The sequence below is a fragment of the Anguilla anguilla genome, chromosome 5, assembly GCF_013347855.1.
Source record: "Anguilla anguilla isolate fAngAng1 chromosome 5, fAngAng1.pri, whole genome shotgun sequence".
Classification (NCBI taxonomy): domain Eukaryota; kingdom Metazoa; phylum Chordata; class Actinopteri; order Anguilliformes; family Anguillidae; genus Anguilla; species Anguilla anguilla.
Window position 1 is genome coordinate 19,103,333 of NC_049205.1, and position 25,632 is coordinate 19,128,964.

The 25,632-nt window shown below is 44.0% G+C and overlaps 1 protein-coding gene across 2 annotated transcripts in view; it reads left to right on the forward strand.

The window, feature by feature from the left end:
- cdh13 (cadherin 13, H-cadherin (heart)) overlaps positions 1 to 25,632 on the forward strand; it is a 453,601-nt gene that overhangs the window by 389,160 nt on the left and 38,809 nt on the right. For both annotated transcript variants that reach the window (XM_035419934.1, XM_035419933.1), the window contains one exon: positions 12,172 to 12,314. In XM_035419934.1, coding sequence (XP_035275825.1) covers positions 12,172 to 12,314 — 143 coding nt within the window. The remainder of the gene's footprint in view (positions 1 to 12,171; positions 12,315 to 25,632) is intronic.

The window sequence follows — 25,632 nt, forward strand, 5'->3', positions numbered from 1 at the left end:
AGGAGGGAGAGAGCATTAAAAAGAGAGGGAGAGGGCAAGAGAGAGAGAGAGAAGAGAGGGGCAAAAAAAAGGAAGGAGGGAGATGAGGGAAATGGCTTACATAGTCAAAGGGGAGAGAGGGTAGAAGGAGGAAGGGAGGGAGGGAGGGAGATAAGAGGAGGGTTACCGCAGAGATGAAGAGAATGGGCTGTTGTTGAGCTCACACAACATGGGGGGACGACCGGAGCCAGAGTTCTTTTGTCTGCTTTCTGCTTTGATGATTCGGCACACAGCTCTCCGTCACCCATTTTGTCAAGGATCAACAAGCCCCCCTTCGCCCCCCGAACCTCCCCTCGCCGTGCTCACCTCCCACCCGGATCACACGAGGAGGCGCGGCGATTATCGTAGCACGCGCGCGGAGGAGAGCGCCACTCTCGGGGAGTTCTAAGTGACGCGCGAGTCAGCGCTCCCGTCACCCGGGCCTGTCAGACCGCAGGATACATCACGGTGATAACATTCTTCTGCCACGCCGGGTGTCAATAACGAGGGCTTCAGAGTGGCATCAGTGACACTGACAGATAATTCTATCTGCACGCGTGCTCACAGGCATACAAGTGCACGTGCGTGCACACACGTATGCACGCACACTCTCGTGCATGCATACACAAAATTGTGCACACTTAAATTAAATATGCAGGTGCACACAAGCATACGCACGTGCATGCATATGTACAGTGTGCACGGAGACGCATCCATTACATGCATACATGCACACACACCCATGCACACGTGCACAAACACATGCACATGTACGTATGCACACACTCACACTTTCCTGGAGTGCACAATCTCTTTTTTGTTGGAGATGAACTGGCTTGTAATAGAATATAATTAGTCTCCGTCCTGCAGGGGGCAGTATGATTGACTGGAGTAGAAAGGGAGGACTTGGTTTCACTCTCAGTATGTGTTATATTGATAATGTGGGCCTATCTGCATGCATGTGTGCGAGAGAGAAAATCACAATGCTATGGTAATTGAAAGACCTACAGTGCAGATAAGACACTAATTTCCATAATGGCTTTGTAACTGTCATCCAATAACCTTCAGAGAGCGCTAATGGGGTGGACCCAGTGTTTGTACAAAAAGAAGAGGAGTTTTATTGTCTTCTCATTCAGGGCTGCCATGGAACTAATTTGAGCCATTCCCCTGGGCCGGCCTTACCGCCCGTGTCCGCGAGTGCAGTCACGTGACAGGTGGAGATCTAGGCCCCACTTCCTGAAGCCATCTTAGCGCTAAGAACCCTCGTAAGGTGTGTTTTTAGTGCTCTGGCCGCTTCCCAAACCCTTCATAACCGACGTTGCACTTAAGAACTGCTGTAACTTAATGAGTGACCCAGACCACTCGTAGCGCAGCTAAGTGCGCTATGAGCTCATTGTCAGGCCACCTGGTTCAGTCTACAGATGGGAGAAAGGCCATAAAACACAGAAATAATATAATAATATGACAACAGATATTGTAGTTGTAGTATATCAAATTCCTTTATAACTCCATTGATTAAAGAATTATTTAAGAATCTGATCTCTCCTTTTTTGAAGCTGTACTTTTTCTTCTTTCCTCCCTATATAATTAGGTGTCTGTAGCCTAAGTTCCATTTCCGACACCTTTTATAGGCTGCGCACGTCAAATTTTGCACATTAACCACAGTGCCTTGTTAGAGTCACCATAAAAGCCTAATTTCCATCATTACCATCAGAGCACTGAGTAACAGTCCAGACTCCTGCCTATTCGTTTTGTTCCATTTTAAAGTTTCATCTACGCCAAACAGAGCAATCCTTATGCGAAACAACAGTTCATACAGTAGAGAACCGAATAACAGCAACATGGATTGGTAGGCCACTCAACATTGTACATGACTCATAGAATGACACAATGGCAGCTTGCAAAGTGCTTGTCTCAATCTTGGGTAATTTGACACAACAGAAGAGGGCAGGTTTATCCCCGAATACAAAAGCTAGTCTATGTCAGCACATGGCTGAATTGAAAGAAACAGGACTGAACCGAATGCTCTGTTGGTATTTATTTGACAAGAGCAGACAGAAATGAAAATCTTGCTATTTTTCCATTACAATGAAGATTGTCGTATGGTGCATTCAAAGTGAACAATTCGTTTCTTCTGCACTTGAATATTGTTCCATAAGCATGCAAATCTCATTTTTAAATGCTTACTGTCACCCAGGCATGTGGCAGAAGAGCATGTACTAGAACTGCAAGATTGCAGTATGAATTTTGTTTGTGCTACATAGCATTAATTCGGGATAATGATTAATCTGCATTCGTAATGAAATGCATGAGCGTTGATTACTTGGTATTTTGTATACAAAATGTTGCACTTGAATCAGGGAAATGTAATCTATGTTGTCTATGCGGAATGCTATTATCAACATATTACTGAGCAGAATCTAGCATCAATCATCTTATTTCCTTAAGGACATTTGAGCAAAACCGTGTATTTATGTCTTTATTCAATGTTGCTTTTTACTATAAAACATCTGCAATTCAAATGTTTTTACCATGCACTCAAATGCTTGTGCTATTTAGGACAATTTACGATCTGAATAATCTGTATTTTGTTAAATCACACTGTTAATCTGATAAAATGTTGATCTATTTGATAGCACAACAACAATAATAATAATAATAATAATAATAACAATAATAATAATAATAATACATTTCATTTTTTTGGCAGTTTTTGCCATGCTCAATATGCTAAAAAGCAGTGTTTCTCAAATCAGGTCACTTGTACCCCTAGGGGTACTTTATAGTACTGCAGGAGGTATTCGCAACATTTCTAAAAATTATGATTTTTTTTGGTTGTTAACAATTTAAAAATTATGGAAGCTCATTTCTGACACCTCTTCAAAAAAATGTAGCTCCTAATTTTATTTAATTTTATTAAAATTTAATTTTATTAAATTTAATTAAGTGTGATGTTTTCTCACAAGGGCTGCACGGTGGTGCAGTGGGTAACACAGCAAGAAGGTCCAGGAGTTTGCAATTTATCCCCGTGTCTGTGTGGGTTTCTTCTGGTTTTCTCCCACAGTCCAAAGACATGCAGGTAGACTAATTGGAGACTCTAAATTGCCCATAGGTATGAGTGTGTGATTGAATAGTGTGTGTGTGTGTGGCCTGCAATGGATTGGCGGCCTGTACAGGGTGTATTCCTGCCTCTCGCCCAATGCACACTGGGATAGGCTTCAGCACCCCTCGCAACCCTGCCCAGGATGGGTGGGTATAGATAATGGATGGATGGATGGATGTTTTCTCACAATTATGACTTAGTATCTCATAGTTATGACATACTTCTCTTACTAAGTTGTAATTATGAGATACTAAAACATAATTATGAGATACTAGACCCTAATTAGAATCTCATAATGATGACTTAGTACTTCATAATTATGACTTAGTATCACATAATTATGAGACACTTTGAGTGGAGTGAGCATACGCCAGCCTGTCGGCAGCTCTTTTGCAGTTGTTCACTGGCTGAGCCTGCTGTCGATCAAGCTTCACGAAGGCGTGCTACTATACCACCTGTTCCCTGCATGTCCGGGGGGGGGGGGGGGGGGGGGGTGGTACAGCAGCCTCCGAAATGAAGCTCGGTCGAGTCGAGACGGTCGACAGCCGCAGACTCCGAGACATGCCCATTACAAACCACGCCCCTACACCCTTCTCCAAATTTCAGCAAATAGCTCAAACCATAGATATGACCTAGCAACCAGACACTAGTCCCTCTCATTCTAGTCACATAAATTTGATTATTCTTGGATCAAAATGGCCTCACAGTATGTCTTCTATCATAGCTAGCTAGCTAAATTGAATAAATATAGCACATACTTATACCACACTGGTTAGTTAGCTCAGTGTTGATATAACACATATATTCAATGTGAAGCAAGTGTTATTATCATACATTTCAGCTTCTGCAGTCACAAGTTGATGCTCTTTTCGTTTCATTGATAGCTGCCACACGACGTCATGCGGAGCAACTGGTATCAATAACCTGGAGTGGCTGGATAATTATATTTTAGCAATTATCCGTTTTTAATGCACACTTTCCAGGTATTCAGAATTGTGTATTCACCCAGACCATGGTATAACAAGCTATGGCAGAGGCTGCATATAGCTAATAAGAATATCATAGCCTACAGCTCTAGAGAGAGATGGATTTGTGCAGTAGGAGCCTGACTGCGTTTGAGCCTCATGAATGTAGGCTACTGTATCTAGTATTCCATACGTTCATTAATCTCAATCACCAGCAGGCTCATATTGTGTGAAACTGTGAGTCCACAGCTGTGGCAGTGGTTGACCAAGTTACATCTAAATGCAAACAGCTACTGACATGGCTTGCGTATGCTCACTCCTCTCAAATATCTTATCATTTTGAGATACAGAATCCCAATTACGAGGTACAATCTCATAATTACAATTTAGTAATTCAGGTAACACTATACAATAAGGTCATATGAGTTGGCGTTAACTAATGTAGTTGTTAACGTGAATTAATGATGTACAAATACTTTAAGCTGTACTTTTCAGTAGTTAGCAGCTTACAACTACATTAGTTAATGGCAATTTGTGTGACCTTATTGTAAAGTGTTACCATATCTCATAATTATTACTTAGTATAATATCTCATATAATCTCATAATTTTGAGATACTGGTCTCCCATCGAGGATGTTAAATCCTCTGAAATAAATTCAAATTCAAATTCAAATTCAAAATGCTTTATTGGCATGAAATACACTTGTACTTATTGCCAAAGCGTACACATAGAAACAGGAACAGGAAACATGAAATACGAACAACATTGTGGAAACGACAACAATGCAATCAACAGTGTGGCAATGGCCACAACGAGTAGGCTATACAATAATAACAATAATAAAATCATAACAATAATAATAATAACAATAATAATAATAATAATAATAATGTAAAAAAATTTTAAAAAAAAGATAGAAATTAATAAATAATTAAAATAAATATGTTTATTTATTTTAACAGAAATAACTGTTTTTAACATTTTTGCTAGACCAGCAATGTGGTGCTTTTGTAAATTTTACCACAGAAAATATCATTGATGAAGACAATTAAGATTGCCTGCCCTCACCCCTCCTGCAGGACTTGTTTTAATTGAATAATTCTGCTATATAGCTTGTATTTATACCAAGTAGCTTGATGTGTTATTGTATAAGTGAAAGAAAATAAGCAAAACAAAGTGTAAAAATGTATGAAGGGTGTGTAAGCATGGAAAGGATGCTGAGTAACTTTATGCGCAGAGTTCCTTAGCCTATTTATGAAGACAACCTTTGAGACATGATAAGGTGCGTACTCTCTACATACTTTGTAGTTGACGTACACCAAATTTCAGGGAGCCTGAGCTGATTTTGTAGCCTATTACAGTAACTCGCACTGGTGACAAAAAAATAAGGCATAAGAGACAAGAATTAGGAATAGGATTATTTTGCTGTTCTTGCTCTGTGTGAGGACCTAATGTTTGACAATAAAGCACCGTGAAATGACCATCCGTCTGTCTTAATTGTCCACGTTTAATTCACTTTTTCCTCACTGCATGGTGCAGTTATGAAATTACTTCAGATCAGTTTCCACGAAATATAGACAGATAACTATGCCAGTTAACTTGATTGGACAGATAATTATCCCAGCTCCCCTGATTACCTTCATGTGTGATCGAATATTAATTTGGCAACTGCATATATCATGTTGCGTAATAATTATGGCAAACCATAGTCCACATTTTATTTTATGTTATGTGCTCACCTCTTAATTGTCAGCCATAGTGACTTTCTGCCCCTCCACAAATAGTGGTTTCACAATCCAGATTTCTTTTCTCTTAAGGAACCTCTTCAAGTGTGTGTATGTGTATATTTACAGTGGAATACTACGCAAACTTTGACACATGCGGGGCCAAGGATCTGGCAAGGCTCAAACAGATTTAATACTATGACATGTTTGTCTATTTCTGTTTATAATATAGATTTACAAGATTTACAATCAATTCATAGTGCCAGCAGTTTTTTATCACTTAAAAACCTGTGTATAAGGCGTTGCAAGCATTTTGGAGTGCGACAGAACTGGACATTATTTACAGGAGTGCCAACAGACTTTATTGATCAGGTAGCCAGAAAACTTGGTGAATCATTTTCACTCTGGTTCGATGAATCATGTCAGTGGACAGGCACAGCATATTGTTTTTGTAAGATACCTTGATACTGATGATATTTGTGAGCATATACCTTTTTTGTTTGGAGGGGAAAACAACTGGAGAGGATGTTTTTAATGTTGTTAATGCATTCTTCCATGAAAATGGTCTGAACTGGAAATCCTGCACTCGAATTTGCACTGATGTGGTCGCATCAATGACAAGTCACGTCAAAGGTTTGGTAGTGCAAGTTAGAGAGGAGAACCTCCATATGCAGTGGAATCACTGCGTCATACGCAAGGCAGCGCTGGCATCCAAGAAAATGAGTCATGTGTTAAATTAGGTTTTGAATGACGCTGTCAAGGTGATTAACTTCATTGAGTCGAGGCCACTTAACATGCGACTCTACTGCAGCCTTCGTGAAAACATGGCCTCCGAACACACGTGACCGTTACCACACACAGAAGCGCGCTGACTTCCCTGAGGAACAGTAATCACCCGGCTCTGTGAATTACATTCTGAAGTGCACACCTTTCTGTCAGACCAGGGATTTCCCCTTGTCACTGTGTTTGAGGACACGCGCTGGCTTGCAAAGCTACCACCTATCTCGCAGATATATTCAGCGAACTGAACGAGCTGAACATGTCTCTGCGGGGCAAGGACACTAGCACTCTGCACCTGAATGGCAAGGTGGGTGGTTTTCTCAATAAAGCAGAGCTGTGGAAGAGGGAGATTTCACCTGCTTTCCTCAGGGGGATGCTTTCCCCTCCAATGAGGATGCAGAGAGAGCTCCAGAGGAGCCAATAATAGAGGAAAATCGGGCCAACTTAACTTGTGCTTTTAGTTCTTCCTTTATATTGAAGAGCAATCTGCACAGCAGGACTGGGTGAGAAACCCATTTCTCCACTCTTACCATGTGTGAAGAAGAAACACCTGATTTGGGAAAGAAAGATTTGGAACAGCTACTACCCTTTGGATCCACTTCTTCGTGTGAAACTACCTTTTCTGCAACAACCTAGATCTGAAAAAGCAAAGAAACAAACTATGTCTGGAAAAGAGCCTGATCATTGCAGTTGCCTCCCTTTCACCCAGAATTACAAAAATCATAAGTGAAGCACAAGCCAATGTTTCTCACTAAATTCGAACCATTTGAACAGCCCTTTCAGTGTTCATGTATGCACTGCCAAATAACACGCGTGTACATTATTGATGTTCAGTTTCTTTTTTTTGTGCTGGTGAAGGGGTGTTCAGCTGAAAAAAATATCTTATAGGGTACACTATTAAAAAAATGTTTGCGATCCACTGGTATGAAGAATCAAAGACAGCATTAAATTAGAATTCAAACTAAGTTAACTAATATACAACCACATTCAATTTGGTTAACATTGTGTGCTTGAGTAGCTGTCCTTTCTGATATAAACAGATAAATACATGCATGTCGATAGGATTGGAGAGCAGACACACCTTAAATCAGACTGCTTACAGTCATCTGTGGCACTGATAAACACTCTCTCTGGTGCATGGCCACCATTATGGATCCTGGATGAGAGAAAATGGGAGATCTGGCAACCGGGATACAGCCTTCTGTCCCGCTGTCTGGTGACACACCAGCCCGCCTGTCTGGCCAAGCCCAGAAGCCACAATCCAACAACCTGAGCCCTGGATCCTGAGGGTGGGCAGAGTGCCCTTTTCAATCCCCCTCCACTTCTCTCTCTGCCCCCTCCTTAATCTCCCAGTCTGTTTCAGCAGCATCCTGGTCGCTGGCTAGAGGGGGCGGCAGAATCTCTCTGCAGCCGCCGGCCAGGTTGCCAGGTTGGACGGAGTGGGGGATTATCATGTTCATATCTTGTGCAGGGCCACAAAGGTGCGCCCTGGCAGCAGAGGGTTCGAGGGCCCGGGGCCTGTTGGTGCTGTGCAGAGGGTACCCCTGCCAGCAGAGAGCCTGCTGCAGGCGTCCCGGGCAGATCTGTCCTAGAAAGCCAGATTTCTTCCTCGCAGTCCTGCCCTGTCACATCCAACTGGAGGTCTTCACATGTCTAATGCAACCCAAATACCCAAGGGATTTTAGCTCCGTGTTTGGATCTGGGTCAGGTCCGGAAAATTTCGGAAAGTTTTTGAGATCAAGACTGGAATACATTCAGACATCGTGATGCAGGTTATTTTGAGAAACAGCACGAAAGCTGAAAATGAACATTTGGCAAATTAGGCAATTACCAGTGTAGACAGGACCAGCCCACCCTCTGAGCTCACTGTGTGCTACTGCACTAGATAGCAAACTGCGGGCACACCGCCCCAGATTAAATGGGCACAAGACATGTAAACATGGCAGGGCTGTGGCTAACTGACGCTAATTTGACAAAGCAAACACTTGGGACAATAAAGCCTCATTTTAACACATTTGTTTTGGGTTTTAGCTATGGGCTGAATGATTTTATTTGATTTAGTAAAATGACTGATTAGTGGTTTTCTCTCATTTTTATGTGGCTGGCTGGTTATCAAACCTGGAAGCTTTGAACTGTAGTTGCACACAGAGTGCAAAATTAACTAGGACCAGTGTGAATGCGGTCAGCAATTGAATGGAGTCTGTTCTGGGTCTGTTTCGGCATTGATCTGTTTTAGTAAGGGAGCCCTTGAGTCTCGCTTGTATTGCCTGTGACATTTTGGACCCATAGAGACCTGTGCATTTAGGCAGAGTGGGGTTTGAGCTGTGGTTCTGCTGCAGTTGTGCTGTAGTTGTGTTGTGGTTGTGGACAAGATACAGACAAGACGGATTTAACAGAGACTGCCTTTGTGGAACAGATCTGCATTTTTGCAGCAAGTCTCTTCTGCTCGGTCATGTGGGTAGCCTATGGCAGTGTGCTATTACCCTCTGTGAAGTGATGTGTGTGTGTGTCCTTGCATGTGTACGTGTGTGTGTGTGTGTGTGAGTGTGTGTGTGTGTGTGTGTGAGTGTGTGTGTGTGTGTGAGTGTGTGTGTGTGTGTGTGTGTGAGTGCGTGTGTGAGTGCGTGTGTGTGTGTGTGTGTGTGTGTGTGTGTGTGTGGGTGTGTGTGTGTGAGTGTGTGTGTGTGTGTGTGTGTGTGAGTGTGTGCGTGTGTGTGAGTGTGTGCGTGTGTGTGTGAGTGTGTGCGTTTGTGTGTGAGTGTGTGCGTGTGTGTGAGTGTGTGTGTGCGTGTGTGTGTGTGTGTGAGTGTGTGTGTGAGTGTGTGAGTGTGTGTGTGTGTGTGTGAGTGTGTGTGTGTGTGTGTGAGTGTGTGCGTTTGTGTGTGTGTGTGAGTGTGTGCGTGTGTGTGAGTGTGTGTGTGCGTGTGTGTGTGTGTGTGTGAGTGTGTGTGAGTCTGTATGGTGAGTCTGTGGCGTTGGTTTCATTTCTTTCACAGTGGAGGTGGTGGTGAAGTGAGAGTGGAGGTCGATTACAAAGCCATTTCCGAAGGCTTTGTTTCGCTCTGTTAGCTGAAGATCCTCTGTTTCAAAGACAATTTTTTCTGTCACTGAGCCCAGCAGTAGAGTTAACCCCCCTCCCCATCCCAACGCCCCCGCCCCCAACCCCCCGTCTTCTTTTCTCACATTGCAGCCGTGCTCACCCAGCTATGTGTGTATGTATTTACAAGTGTGAAAGCACACAGTGCATCCATACGGTGTCTTTATGGATTGCTTGTGTGTGTGTGTGTGTGTGTGTGTGTGTGTGTACAGTATTTGGAGTTTGCATACATCTGTGTGCTCGTTTTGTTGTTTTGTGTGTGTACAGGTGTCGATCTATATCCCAAATTGTCAAATTGAGTGTTTATATTCTTGTGCATGCAACCTTTTTGCACATTATAGTGCACGTTTTTGTCTGTTCGTGTCGATGTGCACGTTTCTGTTTGTATTTATAGTGTGCGAGTATGTGCGCCTGCTTAGGTGTTGGTGTGCGCATAGGTGGAGCTGTTTATTCACCAGGTCCAATATCTGTAAGGTCTATTCTTCAGTTTGCGCAATGTATTACACTTTCTTCACATAAACTCCCTGTAAACAACAGCCCATTCCCTTTACACACTTATCCCCTTTCCCCTTCTCCACAGAACTCACTCAGATCCATGTACAATTAAATGCAGACATATTGGGAGAGAGGCACAATTTGTGTTGTTTTGGCTCTGGACTCCAGCACACCAGATTTAAAATAAAACAATGAACATGATATCCAAGTGCAGAGCGTCAGCATTAATTTGAGGGTAGCTCTTTATATAGACAGTCCCCCAGTTTTATGGGAGCAGCAGTGATTGGACAATTAGGTTGTTTCTTGGCCAGCTGTGTGTCTTTGTATCATTAGTTCATGCTCACAGAAGCTAACAAAAAAAATTGATTCAAAGTGTGGAATTTGCATTTGAAGTCTGTTGCTGTTGTCTCTAAATATGAGGACCAAATAAGTATACTGTTTATTGAGTTGCAGCGACATGACTTGCTGTCTGGAGGAGCAAGCTATTTTCATTAATGAGTAGGTGTACCTAATAAAGTGACCACTATGTGTGTGTGTGTGTGTGTGCGTGTATTTGAACACCATATGTTGTTTATGAGCTGTCCCTTATGCCAGTGGTGCCTGTTTTGTTTTTTTGTTTTTTTTGTTTTTAAATACAGCATATCTTTATAAGGGAATTTTTGCTTTGTTAAAAGATGTTATTTTATCTCAACTTTGTTTCTTGCATTGTCTCCTAAAATAGCACAGTGAATAGAATGTTCTCTGAGAATGATGTTTTTCACAGTTTTCAAAAAAGGCTTTTAAATTTAGTTTTACTATTGAAGCCACACCATGAATACACCCACAAACATGCATATCAGCAGGTCACCTTGACAAAAGGTTTATTATGGTTAACTCTACTGGCATTTAGAAGATACTTTTCTCCAGAGCAACTTACAGTTGAATGAAAACACAAGTGCAAAGACAAGCATTCCAAACAAACACTGAAAGCTAGTTATGTGATTTAGCAGGATAGTGAAAAGGTTTAGACAGTTGGTCCCATTGTGGTAAATTGTAGTTCTTATGTACAGCTTCACAGATTTTCATTGAGAGAAATACTTTTTGGGTGCAGCCCCTGCGTTGAATGTATTGCCTTCATATTTTCCATGAAACATTTTGTCAAATGAGTATTAAAATCTGTTTGGTTTTGATAAACAAGTGTCAATGTTTCTTCTATCACATATAATTAAATTAATATGTAAGAATATAAATGACATTCTTGGCACAATATCATAACTGAATAGATTAATGAGGTGAGGAACGATAAACACTCATTTGCATGCTAAAAATATACATTTAAATCTGAAGAGTCATTCATAAATATACATGTGTTAGCTTGATATGCAGTATATCAGTTTGAAGCTAAAGAGCAGCTTTGAAATATAACTGCACCACATTGATAAACTGTGTGTGAGATGACGTGGAATCCTAACCAGCCATTGCACGTTTGATTTAATATTTTCCCAGAGTTCCGATGGTCAGTTTTGAGGAGCCCACATTTTAATGTTTCTTTTCTTCCATAAACTAATAAACTTATCCAATAAACTAATAAATATGATGATTAAAAACTACATCTTGGCACAATATTGCAATGACTGCACACAGCAAAGAGATGATAAGCTAGAAGATTATCATTCCTTTGTAGCTTAAAATATCAATTTGAAAGTAAAGGGTCCTTTTGAAATTATCAACAGCAATAACAGCCTAATAAGAATTTAAAAGTAAAGATCCCTTTTGAAATATAAGTGATAAACTACCGTGATTGCTGTTATTGTCAAAATAGCGCAAATTAAAGACTAGTTGTAACTTTTGGCACTGAGAATGTGTTCAGCTTGTTGTTTTGGGGAAAAAAATAACATTCCTCAGTGACACCAAGTGTTGGAGAATATTACATTTCCCTTGGTGGAGTATTGAAATCTCCCAGGTATTATAGATGTGTTGGCAATCAATGCCTGACTGTTTCCCACAGGTTTGCAGTGCTGAGAGACCCCGCAGGCTGGCTCTCTGTTAACCCAGTCAGAGGCACGGTCAACACCACCGCCATCTTGGACCGCGAGTCACCCTTCGTCCATGACAACAGATACAGCGCAGTCTTCATGGCCACAGATAATGGTGAGAAACCTCCTCCTCCTGATTTCTGCCCTCTTACCTGCACCACACCTGAGGAAATGGCTAAATGACCAGAGTAACATATACCACATACACAGTCTATGGTAACATAGACCACACTCAATGACCAGAGTAATATATACCACATGCACAGTCTATGGTAACATAGACCACACTCAATGACCAGAGTAACATATACCACATACACAGTCTATGGTAACACTGGCCACACTCAATGACCAGAGTAAAATATACCACATATACAGTCTATGGTCACATCGACCACACTCAATGACCAGAGTAACATATACCACATACACAGTCTATGGTAACATAGACCACACTCAATGACCAGAGTAATATATACCACATGCACAGTCTATGATAACATAGACTACACTCAATGACCAGAGTAACATACATTCCATTCCATTCGCTGCTCACAGTAACATCTACACCACAACTACTGCTCTGAACAAAATGTACACTGTGCTTAGTCATGTGATTTTTGTTATGTGATAGTGATGTACTGTTTGATCATTTTTCTGTATTGCATCATGTCCTACTGAGACACGGCAGAAAAAAAAGTTTAAAAGTTCATATTTCAGTGAAAATGTTTTCAAAAATAATATTCTATTTTTTATGGAATATCCCTTGTAGTATATGTTTCAGTATAGTATAATATGAAATATACATGGGACAAAAATGAATTGCTGAGTCTTTGGAGAATATTATATCATTCCCAGCACCATGCTGTGTGCTGCATAGCATAGCATTAAGAACTGCTCTGAAATACACCTGCATGGAAAAGTCAGTGATGTCAGTGTTAGTGGATTTTCCTGTTTCAGAAACAGTTAAAAAGCAGGTCACAGAGAAAGACGCCATTTTGGAACATACTGTGGCTTGTTTCTGTTCCCTCCAAGCAGTGCAGGTTACTGCAGCCATTTTCTTGCCCAGAGTATTTAGTCACGACCGAACTGACTCTGTGACGACTGTCTGCGTCTCCCCTCTTTCTGTTAGCCAGGTTCAAAGAAATTTCCAGGCACGGGCGTCTTTAAGCTGGAAGGAAAACAAATCTGTGTGACTCAGCTTGGTGGTATTGTGAGAATTGTGTGGCTCTTGGAAGAATGGCTGGTGAATGCATTAACTTTGAGTAGATTTTTTTTCTTGCTCTGCCTGTCTTTACAAAAGAATGGATTGACTTAAAGAAGTGTGCAGGGGAGGAAAAGAGAGAGTACCTGCTGACAGGCATCTTGCATATGACAGGATGTGGTGTGCTGGAGCAGTCCTCAGAAGAGAAGCAGGAGGACAGTGAATCAGAGAGGGAACTACAGTGATGTAGCCACAGGGGACGGGGAAACGATTAACAACCGTACTGGAAGTTACCATAGAACAGCCTAGCAGTTGGAGTGAAGCTGAAAAGTTGAAATCTGTTTATTTAGTAACCTGTAGATGATCTCCATTTGATTTAATTTCAATTCATTAATTATGTTCAGTAATCTGCACTACTGTTGAACATCAGTGGGTTTGAATTTGATGGCTAATTATGAATATTCATGAAGTGACATGACTGAAGACAGAACACCACAGGTAACATAGCAACAATGGAAGCTCCTGTTCTAAACTGGTGCCTCCTACAATGAAATAGAACAGAATGAATGCAGGAGCTATACATCTTGTTTGATTACAGAACATCTAAGACACAGATCCAGTTGAATAGATAGTGAAGACCAAATCAGCAGGTGTAACTGATTTGCCTCCATTCATTCATTTAAAATTAATTTAGAGAAATACTTTTCCACGCTCTGCTAAATTAAGTATATACAGAAAAAATAATACCCGTTCAAATAATGATCTACAACGAATAGCATGCATGTGTTTCGAAGGCAGCTGCCCACTTTGAGAAGGAGCTTGGAGCTTTATAGTGTGTATGATTGGCTGTGCTCTGCGGGGATATTGGAATTGCATGCTTCATTGATCTCTATTTGTATACTACACATGTTTCTTTTCCCCAGTGGGAAGTATTTCCATGGAGAATTTGGCTCCCTAAGCAGGAAATGGAAAAGGAGAGGGTAGTACAGTATTCACGGTGGGTTAGGTGTGGTCGTGTTTGGTCGTGTCAATGTGAGGTAAAACAGATCAGACTGGCGAGTTAGCTAGTTTGTGGCCCTTGGCCCTTTTTTCGCGCAATGTGTGTGTGTGTGTGTGTGTGTGTGTGTGTGCGCGCGTGTGTTTGTGTGGGTGTGGGTGTGATTGTGAGTACATTCACGGCAAATGCTGTATGCTGTTGACTATTTTGTAAGTAACAAAATCAATGCCACGCCATGCCCTTGGATTGGAACTCCGGGAAAATACACATCGGTGGGTGGTGATGAGCTAATAAGTCAGTGCACATCAGCATGGACCACCCATGGAGTCAAGTGATTGAGTATCTGAAGCGAGGCTGCACAGATGTGTGCATGTCCCGCATAGCTGGGAGTGTATAAACAGCACTTAAGTTGTTAAATTCACAGTCGGCCCCTTAATCAATTGGAAAATCCACATGGAACATTGCAAGCAGTTTTCAATTCATGAATTGAGCTGACTGAATTGAAATGGAATTGACCACACGTGTGTGTGTGTGTGTGTGTGTGTGTGTGTGTGTGTGCTTGCACGTACCCCTGGGTATGGGTGTTTTGTGTGAACTCCTGTCTGTGCCTGTCTTTACATATGTTAAATAAGTCCATGCTCAGGTTAAATCTCCATGATTTGCACAAGCCCATAGGCCTTTGTTCACTGCCACAATGAAACAGGAAGCACTCACCCTGCAGACCCTGTGTATGTTACAGGTCAGGGAAGCCTCATTGCTAGTGCTTGGTGTGTAATTGTTGTGAGAAAGCACAAATTACTGATCCAAGCACTGCTGTCATGTGTGGCTAAGGGGTTATCTCTCTCTCTCACACACACACACACACACACACTATGATCTCTAAGTAGAGCTAGCTCTGCCACAGGCGACCACAAACAATCTGTCAGATTAATGCATGACAAGAGACATATGCTGGTGACTAACAGGGTATCGATCCACCCGCCAAGCACACCTCTTTATTTGGAGTTTGACTATTAATCCTCACTGTCTCCTTCTGGTCTTCCGTAATTCACAGCTAAAGATTTTTTTTGAACTTTTAACTTCAGTTTATTCAACAATAAAAAGGAAAAAGAAACCCACAAGGTTACAATCTTTAGACAAACAAGACCATACAGCAACAACAAAACCCAAGCATAAAAGCCAATATTATAAAGAGAAATGAATTAATTAAATGCATAAAATAAAAAAGCGATCATTCCCATCAATAAGAGCAAAAACCAGTGACCATCAACCAGTTAGTGTTTCATGTTGCCCGAAAAGTTCAGTTCATTGCCTTCACCTTCAACAGGCTCACTAAGCACCTATCCACCCTCCGGTTTCCAGAGAACTGATCGACAACTCCAGTCAGTTCATAGTATCCATATTCTAACCGCCAACCGTGTCACCATTGAAGCTGGATCTCGTCCCCTGCTGCCCTGAGCCATTTCACTGCAGTGAAATAAGACATTTCCGCTTACCCAGCAGTAACAACTGTGACATCACCTTTTTTCTTTGGGTGGCAGTTTGCCTCTGTAGTTCGTCTCTGTAGCTATCGCTGCATTTACAATATGCCACTGAAGGTCCTCTGTCCTGCTCACAATAGGGTAAGGGAGAGGAAGAGGGAGGGAGAGCTGCAGTTATAGGGAGGGGAAGAAAGAACCCGGGAGATACACAGAAAGAGCACAGGAAAGGAAAGAGAATGAGGACTTTAAAATGGGCGCTTTAGGGTCAGGCCTGGGGATGAAGCATACACACAAAGTCATCGATTATCGACTGCCTCTGGCCTTTCGGGCATCTCTGCTCATTGGTCCGTCCAATTACAGCCTCATTCTGGGGATCTGCGACCGACTGACCTACAAGAAACCGGCCAATAGCGCGCCTGTTTCCACCAGCAAAGCCCAAAGTAGCTTGCGTTGAATTTCACAATAATGTCACGTGAGAATCCCGAGAGTGAAATGAAGATAACTGTAAAGCAGCCTAAGGCCAGATTTTACCAGACATAAACCGCCAGGCCTGCCCTGTACCACCGCCTCACCGGTGCGCCTGTCTGACCTTTGACCTCTGCCGGTTTTACATTTCGATTAAACACCACGCTAAGCACCGCATAAATGAAGACCGGAGGGGAAAACACAGGGATAAAGAGGTGGGGCAGGGAGAGATTGATGGACTAAAAAATGAGAACAGATATGTGCAGTGGTACAGAGAAAGGAGGCGCGGTGCAGAGAAAAGAACACAGACTGAAGCGAGCGGTGAGAGAGAAGGAGCCGAGCCGCTACGGCGGGGCTAGCCGCGGGGCTCCTGGGAGGTTTCGGGTGGGGCGGGGGAGCGGTTAGCGTAGCGGGGAGCGCTCTCGTTCGGCAGCGGGGCCCGGGGTCAAACGGCCTCGCTCGCCCACGCGGGCCGGCCGCCGCTCCCTCGGGGAGAGAGGGAGAGAGGGGGAGACGGAGGAGCGTTTGCTCTCGGTGGTGCGCAGGCCTCTGAACCCGCAGACGCGGTTTAGACGGCGCAGCGCACGGAGACGCTCGAGTCGAGCGCTCCCGCGTGGGCGGCGCTCCGTTCGGCTGGCTAGCTCTCCCTCTCTCCCCCGCCGTTTGCGATCCGCAGGTCCTGGAGGAACGTCGCTTCATCGTTAGCAGACGGGTTACAGGGGTGCACTTGACTGTGCGTCTTTGGCTCCGGGTTGTGATCTATCTGCTGCCGTTTACACTTGTGCCTCATTGTAATTGTATGTGTGTGTTTGTGTGGGTGTGGGTGTGGGTGTGTGTGGGTGTGGGTGTGGGTGTTTGTGAGTGCATTCATGGCAAATATTTCCTGTAAACCCTGCTATTTAGTTCCCCATATCCTAAATGCCCAAATGAAAATGTGGTTCTTGAGACATATGTCAAATGATGAGCATATGTGTTTGACGTGTGGGTGTCTGTAGCTGCAGCTGGGGTGGGGGGTGGGCTGGGGGGTGGCTGAAGTCTTATTCAGTATCTCTCTCTTCTGTAACTTTCAAATAGGATAAAATCACAATTAGGCAGAATCACCATGCATATCATTTCAGCCAAGTGGCTGTCTAACACCAGCTGGCAGCTGCACAAGAGAAAGCAGTTCTGCTTGACCAATGTAGCTAAGGTATTGGAATTGCCAAAAACATCCAGGCAGAAAATATCAAACCTATTCCTCGAGTGTAACTGTTTTTAGACCATGCATGATTCTGTTCCTGTTCGAATATTTCTGAAATGCGCCGTGCTGTTCCTGCATTTATGCCGTGTAATGAGTTTTCGCTGCGCACCGTGTTCTTGGAGATGCTAGTCCTGTCTTTTGTGTTATTACTGAAAAGCCGAATCTACAGAAATTAAAAAAGTTATTTGAGGACGGTGATGGCAGCTGACCTATACTAGGTGGTCCTTGCTCTACCTTAGAGAGAGAAAAAGAGACTGAGAGAGAGGCGGAGAGGCTCGTCTCCTCCAATCAGAACCTTACATTCCCTGTGACCATCAGAGCTATATGTTGACCTGGCAGCCAACTGTGTTCACAGCTTTTGGTGAAAAGGCATCCGAGCACATGGCTGCTTAAATGTACACTAACACTAATCACTGTGATTCTAAACTGGCTCTGGTGGTCAGTATGGTTCTGAATGTGTGGTCTTGACCCTGCTCTGGGTATGAGTGTGGTTCTGAATGTGTGGTCTTGACCCTGCTCTGGGTTTGAGTGTGGTTCTGAATGTGTGGTCTTAACCCTCCTCTGGGTTTGAGCATGGTTCTGAATGTGTTGTCCTGACCCTGCTCTGGGTTTGAGTGTGGTTCTGAATGTGTGGTCCTGACCCTACTCTGGGTGTGAGTGTGGTTCTGAATTTGTGGTCCTGACCCTGCTCTGGGTTTGAACATGGTTCTGAATGTGTGGTCTTGACCCTGCTCTGGGTGTGAGTGTGATTCTGAATGTGTGGTCCTGACCCTGCTCTGGGTTTGATCATGATTCTGAATTTGTGGTCTAGACCCAGCTCTGGGCTTGAGTGTAGTTCTGAATTTGTGGTCCTGACCCTGCTCTGGGTTTGAGCATGGTTCTGAATGTGTGGTCTTGACCCTGCTCTGGGTGTGAGTGTGATTCTGAATGTGTGGTCCTGACCCTGCTCTGGGTTTGATCATGATTCTGAATGTGTGGTCTAGACCCAGCTCTGGGCTTGAGTGTGGTTCTGAATTTGTGGTCCTGACCCTGCTCTGTTTTTGAGTGTGGTTCTGAATGTGTTGTCCTGACGCTGCTCTGGGTTTGAGTGTGGTTCTGAATGTGTGGTCCTGACCCTACTCTGGGTGTGAGTGTGGTTCTGAATGTGTGGTCCTGACCCTGCTCTGGGTTTGAGCATGGTTCTGAATGTGTGGTCCTGACCCTGCTCTGGGTGTGAGTGTGATTCTGAATTTGTGGTCCTGACCCTGCTCTGGGTGTGAGTGTGGTTCTGAATTTGTGGTCCTGACCCTGCTCTGGGCTTGATCATGGTTCTGAATGTGTGGTTTAGACCCTGCTCTGGGTGTGAGTGTGATTCTGAATGTGTGGTCCTGACCCTACTCTGGGTGTGAGTGTGGTTCTGAATTTGTGGTCCTGACCCTGCTCTGGGTTTGAACATGGTTCTGAATGTGTGGTCTTGACCCTGCTCTGGGTGTGAGTGTGGTTCTGAATGTGTAGTCTTGACCCTGCTCTGGGTGTGAGTGTGATTCTGAATTTGTGGTCCTGACCCTGCTCTGGGTGTGAGTGTGGTTCTGAATTTGTGGTCCTGACCCTGCTCTGGGTTTGAGCATGGTTCTGAATGTGTGGTCTAGACCCTGCTCTGGGTGTGAGTGTGATTCTGAATTTGTGGTCCTGACCCTGCTCTGGGTGTGAGTGTGGTTCTGAATTTGTGGTCCTGACCCTGCTCTGGGTTTGATCATGGTTCTGAATGTGTGGTTTAGACCCTGCTCTGGGTGTGAGTGTGATTCTGGATTTGTGGTCCTGACCCTGCTCTGGGTGTGAGTGTGATTCTGAATTTGTGGTCTTGGCCCTGCAATATATATACCTATATTTCCGATGCAACCCGCAGCCTCTGACTGAATTTGCTTGGCAGAAGCAAAGCTAACACGGGAAGATTGAGGCGGTTTTCTAGGTTTTTATTTCAGTCCCGACGGATTCGCAAGGTCGACTCTGTTCCTCCATCCAGCTTTAGCGAATGTGGAGTGGCAGAGTTACTGAGTGAATGTGATCACTCTGCCACGTCTCCCTATGAGCATACCCACCGCTGGAAATGAGCCCTGACAGTGCCCCGGCAGAACCTCGCGTGCCCCGCTCCGCTCCTGCATGGATCAAGACCTCCGCTGACATCGTTCTGTTTTAGTACTAATCGCACGGGGCTCCGCTGCACAGCTGATTAGCTCTGACAATCTGACGGAGGCGGCGCTTTCTCCTGTTTCAATCTGAGACCTGAGAGCAGCAGAGACCATTAAGATTCACTGCCCTTATTCAGCATGTCCTAAGAGAGACTCTCTGCTCTCATACAGCATGTCCTCAGAGAGACTCTCTGCTCTCATACAGCATGTCCCCAAAGAGCTTCTCTGCTCTCATACAGCATGTCCTCAGAGAGACTCTCTGCTCTCATACAGCATGTCCTCAGAGAGACTCTCTGCTCTCATACAGCATGTCCCCAAAGAGCTTCTCTGCTCTCATACAGCATGTCCCATAATGCTGACACAACAATGGTTTGGAAAAATGATATATTTTATTGGCTATGTAAATTAATAAATGAATAGTTTAATGAAAAAACTACAATTTGCAAAATATCAGGGATAATATTATGTGATTCTTAATCAGAGGAAATTATAATTCTGCAAGGCTAGATAGAAGTGAACTGTACTAGGCAGCAGTGTAGTATAATGGGTAAGGAGCTGGCCTTGTAAGCTAAAGGTCACAGGTTTGATTCCCGGGTAGGACACTGCTGTTGTACCTTTGAGCAAGGTACTTAACCCGCATTGCTTCAGTATATCCAGCTGTATAAATGAATGCAATGTAAAAGTTCTGTGAGTCGCTCTGGATAAGAGTGTCTGCTAAATGCCTGTAATGTAATGTACTACCATTTAACAAAGGTTAACACGACGGAACCCCACGTGCATTTCCTGGAACCTGATTGGTAGGTTATTTTGGGCCCCCAGACATTTGATTGGCTCGTGGTATTGGAGCTGTCAATCGAACTCTGATTGATAAAACCATTTATAACCGCTTTAATATTTTAAGCGCATTAAATTGGGCTCCTCTTCTCAAAAGTGAGTGTTCCTGCACAAAACTGGTGCCTTATGGATCGAGCGGTGAGTTCATTGCAGGGTCGCAAGACGAAGGGGAGAGGACACGTCATTATGTCTTGGTTGACCAGAGAAGTTGATTGAGAATGTGACTCAGCAGAGGCTCAGTCCCGTGGTCTGGAAGCCAGAGGCCACAAATGTTCTGTGTATCATTACAACAGTATATCGCAGTATATTAGCACATGCACAGAAAATATCATAGTGATAGGTCCATTGGCACGTCATGCCAGAAGGTAATTCGCTGTTAGCAGGCAAGTTGTTTGCTAAGCTTTTTGGAACCTCCAAAGACCTGTCTGGTGAAAGTTGCTGTTGGTGTGTCAAAATGTTAAGGAGGTGATGTTTACTTGCCAGAAAATGTGACATAATGTGTAAAATTCAGCAGCTCATGGCAGACATGTTCCTGAAGAGATGAGACGCTTGTTGTGGCATGTTGTGGAGTACATATTAACAGGAGGAAAGCTCAAGCCAATATACCAAATCTCTCTTGCAGAAACTTTGTATTGGTAGCTGTGATAGTTGATGTCAATGTGATAAACAGTCTCAGAGGAGGCGTTTTCACACAAAAATCCAGTATGATGGAAAATTCAATAAGGCAGAAATGTCAGTTGCTAAATTATTCAGTTTAAGTATCAGAGGTAATGCTTATGTGTAAGGTTGTGATTTTTCGGTAAATCTCATGGATTTTATAGACAAGGTCAAAAGGATTTGGCTGAAAAAGAAAAAAAAAAGGGAAAAGAAACAATTAACTAAAATAAACAAGTTAGGAACAGCAAATTAAAAAATAACAAATAGCTGCCTTCACACCACCGGTGTTTGGCCTCCTAATTAGGCTGCTGCATTGACTGATTGTAGCAGGCTATTGATTTTTACAGACAGCACTCCATAAGCCCCTTGAATTCGTGGAGCTCAGGGCTGCTTTCTGAAGCCGAGCCTGCATACTGTATGACCAGGTCAGGGATACCGTAGCGTTCTAGTGAGATTACAGTGCTAGCCGCGCAGAGTCGCTATCATTCGCCATAATGGGGTATTGATAGACTTCTGTGTAGCTTTTTGGCCTCCTGCCCCCAAGCATAGCCAGGACCTAACTTTGATTCTGTCTCTTGCTAACATCATGGAGACATACTGTCCAATGCTGATTTTCCAGAAACGGTGGAATCAATAGTCACACAATCAGGCAGGCAGGTGATCCGGGCTCACTGCTAAAGTGTTGCTGTACCAGTTCATCTCAAATTAAAAGACTGTATAGCTCTCCATCTACTTGCCTGTGTTAGCATCTACTACCATATAGAAATACAGTGCTATTCGCAGTCAATCAGTTGGACAAATCACCCGAAATCTTTACAGACAGGTGGTGGTGGACTCTAAGGCAGAAGCCTAGACAGGGAGGGAGTGCATAGACACACAGACACAGGCGGAGAAGGGGTGTGATTTTTCCTGATTAAGTATAAAACAGACACTGCTACAACTTAGCATTATATAAACCATTTACTGTAACATGTAAGCTGAAATTACGGTCAAGGGTTTGGCCTAAGTCATGGTGTTTTGTTTTGGAATAGTATTTTATAAACATATCTTTTTTTAGTCATCTTTCGTGGAGCATTGCTTTTGTTGACTAATGATCTGACATCAAATGGCTTGCGATGTATTGAGGAAGGTATGTCCCATGCAAACGTATTTGATCATCTTATTATTCTCAGCACAGTCTCCACCTGACAAGTTAAATATTTGCACAGTCTCCTACCGGCTCCATATTCCAGAGAGCGTCTCGCATCTGAAAAGGCGCAGGGCGGGGAACGTGGGTAAATCTGGGCTGTTGCCCAGCGTGACATAGCTTTGATTGGCTGGCGTTCGGTCTGAGCCGTTTCTTTATTAGGAGGAGGAGCCCAGGTGAGGAGGTTAACTATGCGGCCGAGGTATATTTCTGCACAGCCAATCAATTATGACCTTGGGCCCCGGAGAGAAGCGGAGCTGGGCAGCCTGCCGCCCGGGATAATGCTGCTGTAATGGGACACGCTTTGGAAGCGAGGGGGGGAGATCAGAGCCCGCCCCAGCCCCTCTCCTCCATCCCTCTCCTCCAGCTCCCTGTCCTGTTAGCTACGTCTCTGTGTATCTCTTATTTTTTTTACCTCCCTCTGTTTTTCTCCCTTTCTCTGCTGCCCCTCTCCCCTCCTCCCCTTTCCTTCCCTTCTCTCTCCTTCTCTCTCCACGGCCCCTCTTCCCTTTCCGTTCCCTCTCCGCCCCCTCTACCTCTCTTTCGCCCTCTTTTTCTCTCCTTCTCTCTCTGCCCGCCTCTCTCTCCTCGTCTCTCTCTTTCTCACTCCCCAACTGTTTTATCTCAAATTCTCAAAACAAACAGGTCCTTCTCCTGACCTCGTTTGACTCTTCATTAATGGGTGCACAGTCGACTTTTTAGAACAGGCTATTTTTGGAAGGTTTTAGAGGCGAGAAGAGTTTTCACAAAAAGACTGAAGGCTGTTTTTTCATTGTTTTTCTGCCACAAACGACACCGGTAAAACAGCTTCCATCTGGTTACAAAACATTTCACACAGTCCTCTTACATAATTCACGGAGGGTGTTAAATATTTAATATATTCAAGGATGTGTGACATGTTTAAAGATATCTGTTGACAAGACAAATAAAAAATGTGGTATTTATAATTACTCAGTCTTTCCTCGGTGAATTTCAAATGTCAAATGGCTATTTTTAATTAATACTACTATACATGTTCATTCCAGATAGTGCATACTGTAGCAGAGAGCGATTGGGGACATTTTTTTTCCCGGTAATCAGAAGGGACAGATTGGAACATATAGAGTGGGAATGGATGGTGCGGGGGACAAGATGTCTCTCCAATCAGCAGGCACCGCTATAACAGCTGTCGGCACGCCGGCGTCTCACAAACGGGCACTGCAGGGCCGTCCGCCAGCCGTGTCCGCTCTCAACAGCCGATCCTCATCCCAGCTGTATTTCTCCACTGTCCGTCGGTGGGCTGTGCCGATGCCGTTTGGCAAAACGCTGGCAGGCCGGCGTCTGTGTCGACTGGGCCGCTAGCTGCGCCTCTCCTAGCCGCACCGGCGCGTCCAGCCAGCTCGCGCCGAGCTCTCTCCTCCGTCCTTTCCTGGTTGTTTCCGACAGACCGCCTCTGAGACAGGGGTCGGCAGCACGCATCCCCGCCGCCTGACGGCATCGTCTTTGAGGCGGTGAATCGGTTCACGTTACGAGGAGCCACAGTCCTGGATTTCAAATCACACTGGACTGCTGTTATCTGACAGTAGAGGGACTGGCAGGCGTCCATGGCTTTGACAAACACAGCGTGGTGCTTCCCGGGGTATGATTCGCTCACTGCCAATGGCTTCCGCGGTGACAGATTTTGACCATCGAGAAAAGTCTCATAGAAAATTCCAGATGCTTTTTTTTCCCAGTGAAGAGCTCTCTAATCTCTTGGTGGCAAGCCAGCCGTCTGTGGAGTCAAATGACTCTCTAGATCCATCTCTCCCTTTTTCCCCCTGTTCTGTTCTGGTGAGATCAGACCTTTCGTTTTTTTTTTGTTTTTTTTTTTAAGATGGGGCGAACTGCACCAATGCTGATGCATCTCCTGACAGGCTGGGGGAACGGTGGAGAAATGTCAGGCAGAAAAATGAGGGGATGTCGACCGAGGAGAAGGAGTGCTTGCTTTCAGGCCTCTCTCCCCACCCCCCAACCCCAACACCCCCACCCTGTTCATTAGGGAATGCACGGGGTGGGTGCTCACCCTCCCCCCTCCCCCCTTTGTTCTCTGGGTGAGTCAGGAAGTTTAATTGCCTGCTTCTTCATGAGAGATTTCAGCAGACTTTGTAAAAAAAAAAAAAAAGAAAAGAAAAAAGGTGTCTGTATTTAATTGCGGATCGGCTTTCTGCCTCGCTTGAGCACAATGCTCGCTGAGATTTGCCCACTTATTTATTTATATTCCGTATCTGCGACCACCGCATTCTCCAGCAGTCCTGCGACAAAGACAAGCTGGCTTAAGACAGTCCGTTCACTTTCTCTTCCTTGCGCAAAGTTCAGAACGACTGAATTAATAGGTTAATCCTTTTAAAATCCGTTTACCAGCGACGAAGGGAAAAGTGGCTCCTCTGCTTAATCGCTGCATTTTTCAGACTTTCTGTATGCCTTATTTTATCCTGGATCTGTCACACCAGTGCATGTGCACTTAAACAGCCATGCACAGGAAGTGTTCATCCACACACGCACAGCTACATTTATAGGAAGGGCTTATTCATACACTGCTATATTTACAGATGTTGCTCATCTACATGCAGCTGCATTTATTAAAGTGCTTGTCCTCTGATAGGTACATATATAGGTAGTGTTTATCCACACACAGCTGCATGTACAGGAAGTTCTCATCCACACACAGCTACAGGAACAGGAAGTGCTAATCCACACACAGCTACATGTACAGGGAATGCTCATGCACACACAGCTACAGGAACAAGAATTGCTTATCCAAACACAGCTACACATACAGGAAGTGCTCTTCCACACACAGCTACAGGAACAAGAAGTGTTTATCCACACACAGCTATATATACAGAACGTCCTAATCTATACATAGCTATAAATACAGGAAATTTCCATTCAGAAATAACACATAACATACATCTTTTTTTTGTTTTGTTTTGCTGTTAAATAACTAAGTTACTAAATCAAGCAGCTAACACAGTGGAGATGAACAGTACCTGGTGAGTGAATCTGAGACACAGCCTAGATCTGTGGTGTCCCTTTCCAAGGGCACATTTAGGCTCTGTGTACCGTAATGAAGACAAAGTGCAACGGTAGCAGAGCTAAAGTGGATGTGCGGTGGCAATACCTCGTCACGAGCGGAAGGAGGAGAGGTGAATGGAGACAGAGGAAGTGTTCACCCAGAGGGTG